A 6,000-nucleotide genomic window follows, 5' to 3' on the forward strand; every position below is an offset into this window, starting at 1 on the left:
GCATTCACTCTAAGCTTACCTTGTGCCATGTTCCCAAGTCATCAAACTCACTGAAGAACACTGAAATTAGAGCCATCTCCTATGGGAGTGACTGCTAGTACCAGCTATATTAATTGCAGGTTACCATCTGAGAGCTAAATGCTAATCAATAACAGGGGCATTAATTTGGATAGGATTTATTAGAAACTGACATTTTGTTAGAGGCCAGTATATTCTGAGGGAGGTAGGGGCTTGGGTTTGACAAGCATGGTAGGCCCGGAGCCTACCACTGAGCCATACTTTCCCTCAGCCTTGAAACTGGTACTTTAAGCCTACTGCAGAGATGGGCATAATCAATACTGCAAAAACGGATGAAGAGTTTGAAATTGTAGGGATCCAACTGTAAGTCCTTTTTATGCTTACAACAGAAAAACTGAAGTCTAGACAGAGATAGGCTCTGAAGAGGCTCTTTCACTTTCAACTTAGAAGCCAATACTGAAGAAAGGGTAGCCACATATGTGGGTGTTTTAATACCGGTGTCCAAAGTTGACAGATCCGCTACAACACAGCAAAAGAAAAGCAAGAACTCCTCCCACTTTTCTCCAACCTCCACGCCCCGGCAAATCAGCAAGTGCTGAGTCCTAGGACACTCAAAACCAAAATGCTTTGACATATTTACCTGAAAAGAAGTTCTCTTGGTAGCTTTTGGACTCTTGGTATATGCCAAAGTTGTGCTGAAGATTTCATCAGACATAGTGTATTCCTTTTCCTCTACTTTTATACAATTGTTAATAAATAAGTGAAATAATACATTCAGCCTTTGATGGTGCCTGAAAAATACACAAATAGATAAAAGAATTAGACGTTTTTACATGGGGTTAGTGCCCTCTCTGCCAAATAAAGAGAACCTGCCCTGAACACTGGCCTATATTTTCACCTAAAAATATAAACGGCGTTTTAGTAAAAACATGAAATTCTCACAACAAATTTGTTTTCACGAAAAGAAAATACAAAAGCAAGTTAACTGCACTGCAACTATTTTAAGGATGAGCAAACTGCATGAGCACCAAATGTTGCCAAATATTTTTCACCTTTCCATTATTAAACAATATAGCATTGCAGATGACAGTATGACTCATTTCAAGACTAGACCAAGAGGTCTGTCAGAGTCAAGGTTATATGACCCCTTCCCTGCCCCGGAAAAAAAAAAATGCCTTGCATATATCCATATTCAAAAACAATGCTTAATTACAAACAGCAGCAACATTTTCCCAAGCCATCGTTTGCTCTCACACAGAAAACACACAAAGACGTCTCGACACCAGGCTGCATTACACTAGGCTGCATTAAAGTCGCTGTTTCTCGCTGTGGATGCTGGAGGCCCATTCGGATAGCCGGCCACCGCCCAGAGTTCCCCGGGCCGGCCAGGTGGCGTCCGTGTCCCTAGCTCCGCGCGGCTCCCGACTCAGCACGCGCCAGGCCCGAGCACACCCAGCGCGGTTCCCACGGCTCCTCGGAGCCCCATGGCTCGCAGCCTCCTGTACCCACCCCGCGCCGCCTGCGTCCGTGCTCCTATGACCACCTGAGAACACAGCGGCTGGGATCTAGCACCGATGTCGCCCTGGGCCAGGGCCTGGAAGTCTGTGAAACCAGGTATTGAAATAAGCAGGAGGCGGGGCAAAAGATGGAGGTGGAAGGCGGTTGCTAGGCAACAGCGTCCCCGGGAGGAAGTGACTTCCAACCCGCCTGGTCTCTTGGGTACCCAACACCGCCTTTCCGCCTGTGTCGCTAGGACAACTGCACAGACCAAAGGAAGTGACGTCACCGGTGTAGGTGTTGGGAGCTCCGTGCAGTTGCAGCTTGTATCCAATGGCTGTTGCCTAGGAGATAGGACCGCCCTCTGCCATCAAGACAGGGAACGTGGATTTGCTCATGCTCAGTTGAGTCCTTGTTTATGTGCAGGTATGACGTAACCACGATGCAAAGCGTCGTTTTGCCAGTAGGATGTGGAATCCGTGAATCTGAACAGTGTCAGCAGAACGGACAGAATAACGTGGTAGTGACTTTTGCAATATTCAGAGTCAAACTGATTATTTGATTCTTGGCGTTTGCAAATTAAGATTTGCTTTGATTTCTTCTGAAACTAATAATTATAATGATGCCCGACTTAAAGGGTTGCTGTGAATACTGAGTGCAATATGTAGTGAAATATTGGGAAGTATCTCGAATTGCATTGGGTTAATATTATATATGAGCACTTCTTGCAACTAATGCACTACACAGCTGGGCTTGGACATAAGTATCCCATTGTTCACACAGTAGAGAGCCTGTTTCACATCTTTGATGGAAAGTTTCTCCTTTCTATGTTTAGCGGATAATCGCTTAATAGTCAGCCAGCAAATAAAATATGTACAAGTAGGCTGGAGGACAATGTACTGCTGAAGGAATAAATATCGTTGTCATTTAATTTTTCGTCGATAATATTAATACATGAAACACTTAAAAATTTTTAGGTTACATGTATATTTCATCTATTTTTAATTTGAAAACAAGTTTGTCAAAATTAATTCATTGGCTAGCAACTAAACTAGTTTGTTTCTCTATCTCCATAATATTTTACTTAGTAATTATTTCTAAAGAAATAACTCTGAGCTGGGCGATAGTTGCACACGCCTTTAATCCCAGTACTCCGGAGGCAGAGGCAGGCGGATCTCTGTGAGTTAGAGGCCAGCCTGGTCTCCAGAGCGAGTGCCAGGATAGGCTCCGAAGCTACACAGAGAAACCCTGTCTCAAAAAACAAAAACAAAAACAAAAACAAAAAAACTCTGAAAGGTAGATTTAATAAATCAGCATATAGAAAATTTAAATGTACATAAAAATAAATGCAACTTTTGTAAGAAAAATGTTTCTAAATAATATTTTCAATGATCCTTTTTAAAAGCTCAGTTTACATCTTTCAACTTGTTCCTGTTTGCTAAATTTGGTTTGCTTAATTGTGTTGTTTTTAACTATTTTTAAGTGGGGCCAGGCATGGTGGAACTTACCAATAATCCTGGCATTTGGGAGTCAGGTGCAGCCACATTTCTGTGAGTTCAAGGCCAAACTATTCAACAGAGAAAATTCTAGGCCAGCCAGAGCTACATAGTGAGACCCTGCCTCAAATTAAATAAACAACGCATATCTTAAAGTAAATAAAAAGCTAGAGAAATGGCTCAGTAGCTGAGAGCAGTGGCTGTTCTTCCAGAGGTCCTGAGTTCAATTCCATGCACCCACATGGCTTCTCACAACGTCTATACCTCTAGTCCAATGAATTGCAATGCCCCCTTGTGGTGTGCAGATGTACATGCAGACAAAGCACCCATATACATAAAGAAATCTTAACTATTTTAAGTGAATTTTTGTACAAGAAAAAGATTTTCTAATCTCACCAGTTACTGTTAACTTTTCTAACCCATATTTTACTAACAAATATGATTTTGTTAAACCCCTGTGCTCTCAGCACATTTTTCTCATATGGGAAGAACTAAATTTTGGACAATTTTGAGATCTTATGTTCATGCAAAAGTAAGAGCTGTGTTCATTTTTTATCCATTTATCTGATAAAATTTTAATTTAGTCAGGACTTATGGTTAGAAAAATTACAAAAACATCAGTGAAGGGGCTGGAGAAATGGATCAATGGTGAAGAGAGCATCCTGCTCTTCCAGGGGATCCTAGTTTGGTTACCAGCACCTACATCAAGCAGTTCACAACCACCTGTAACTCTGACTACAAGGGATACAACAGCTTCTATGGGCCTCCATTGATAGTGGCATGCATTTACACACACACACACACACACACACACACACACACACACACACACACACAGAGTCTTCAAGTCTTTAAAATTTCCAAATTATCAGTCTTCACTTGAATGAAGATCTTATTTTCCTATAGAATGCATCTGATTATTTTTGTTACTGGTTAAAATGTGCTTGTGGTGTGTATTCAGCTTGTACTCCTTGTTGAGCTTGCTGTGTGTTCCGGAGTGTGTGTGTGTGTGTGTGTGTGTGTGTGTGTGTGAGCAGAGTGGAGGGTAAGAAGACCCCTCTATATGACAAAGCAATTGAGATGGGACTCTTCTTCAACAGTATCTTATCTTCCCACAGCAGGAACCTATCTGTGGTCCTGTGGTTTGTGCTGCAGGTTAGAGATAGATAAAAGTAAAAAAAAAAGGAGCAAGGGTCTGTGCTTACAGTCATCATGGGATAATAACTACAGCAGCCTCTGGGCACTGGATAGTGAGCTGTACATGAATCCCCGTGGCTGTTGATGGATGAAGGCTGGGTTCAGATACAAGTACCCTGACAGCTGTGGAGTTCTGGGGGCGAGTGCCCTGCTGCAGAGATGGCACTCACTAAGGGGTCGTCAGAGTCTTGAGGAGAGCCAGCAGCTACAGTAAACTATAGTGATTTAAGTGTAATTTTTCATATATCCAGAAAAAGTTAACATCACTACTTTGAAAAAAATGTCAACATGTAAAAAAAAATGAATTCACTTTTGTCAACCTTAACCTTACAAGTAAATAATGCCTTGATGTTGTGAAAAAAGGGTTCTGCATGGTTGCCTGATATCACTGAGGACTGCTGGAAGCATCAGCTTCACAGTCACCGCCTCATGCAATAAATACTTATGCAGGACATCTAGCCAGAACCTGCCTGTTCAGACTGGAGATGACACCACTCTTTTTATTAATCAGACTGAAGATTATTGTTTCAAAATACCCCATTTTGATCCTTTGCCCCAATGTCCTTGTCTATGCCCATATTTACTATAATGGAATGCTCCTATGGCAATGTTCTGCTATTGCCAAACAATTTCCTTTTTGTTTTTAAAGAATCTCACTGTTTTAAAAAATTCAAGTTGTCAAGTATAACTATGCACCATTGCATTTTATAGAGATAGCTGAATTATTATATAGCAAGAGAAACATGATTATTTATTCTAAAACAGAACTCATCATCTTGAACAAACTGTCTTTGTTGTTAGGTTAATGTCCTAAGTTATTGGTCACTATAGCATTCTAGTTCTGGGTGGATACAACAACTATTGCTAACTATGCTGGATCTGGTATAATTATTTCTACTTTACTAATGTTATTTATTTTAACCTTCATCTACCCTTGGGAAATACCTACTTTTTTGTATATTCACATTTTGTAGGTGAGAAAATGAAAGCCTAGAATACTTAATTATTTTTCCCGGGGATATTTATTTCAGTGATTAATGACTACAGACAAAATTGGATCCAGTTAGACTAACCTAGAATAGGTGCTCTTAACTAACAATCTAATAGACAACATGCCCCTCCCGTGGGGGTGGCAGTCCACACCCTAATCCTTAGCACCTGGGAAATATATTACCTTATTTTTTAATCAATTAGATTAGTGATTTCAAAATATAGGAAATATCCTTAATGGCTCTGGAGGAACCAATGTAGTCACAAGAGCTTTTATAAGAGAACTGTGGGAGGGTGTCAGATGTAGCGACAGTGGAAGCAGAGGTTGGAGTGAGGCAAGGCCATAGTCAGGGGATTTTATCAGCTTTTGTGGATTTTCCTTTCTATCCCTCAGACTTGTGATCCTGCCAACCCATTCTAGAGAAAACAACTAACAGACAAAAGACATTATTCACCCCATATCTGCTTGTTGAGCCAATGGGTTTATTAGGTTTACTTGCAGGAGCATGTGTGACTCCAGCAAATACATCACTAAAATGTGCACTCCAGCATGAACAGTGGTGTACAAAAGCTGGACCACTACAGTTCCCTACATAAATTGCAAGTAGCTACATCAGAGGGGTTTTAGTCCTCTTCCGGCAATTGTCTGCTACTTGTATGGTATTTAGGAGGGGTTTCATGGGTTGTAATTTCCTTGTAAGTCTATAGCCTTCCCCCACCCTCTACTTGGGAATGATTCCATGTGGAGAGAGGTTAAACAACTTCTTGTTTTGTAAATGTGCATAGTTTGTAAATAACTGTG

The 6,000-nt window shown here is 40.9% G+C and overlaps 1 protein-coding gene across 2 annotated transcripts in view; it reads right to left on the reverse strand.

The window, feature by feature from the left end:
* The window catches only part of Map9 (microtubule associated protein 9), a 32,308-nt gene extending 30,598 nt beyond the window's left edge, over window positions 1-1,710 (reverse strand). The window contains exons 1-2 of one of the 2 annotated variants that reach the window (XM_027392936.2): window positions 1,528-1,710; window positions 659-809 (exon numbers count right to left, since the gene is read on the reverse strand). In XM_027392936.2, coding sequence (XP_027248737.1) covers window positions 659-733 — 75 coding nt within the window. In that variant the 5' untranslated portion in view covers window positions 734-809; window positions 1,528-1,710. The remainder of the gene's footprint in view (window positions 1-658; window positions 810-1,527) is intronic. The other variant, XM_027392937.2, reaches the window with a different exon arrangement.
* Window positions 1,711-6,000: the final 4,290 nt, after the last annotated feature.

The sequence above is a fragment of the Cricetulus griseus genome (genome assembly GCF_003668045.3).
Source record: "Cricetulus griseus strain 17A/GY chromosome 1 unlocalized genomic scaffold, alternate assembly CriGri-PICRH-1.0 chr1_0, whole genome shotgun sequence".
Classification (NCBI taxonomy): domain Eukaryota; kingdom Metazoa; phylum Chordata; class Mammalia; order Rodentia; family Cricetidae; genus Cricetulus; species Cricetulus griseus.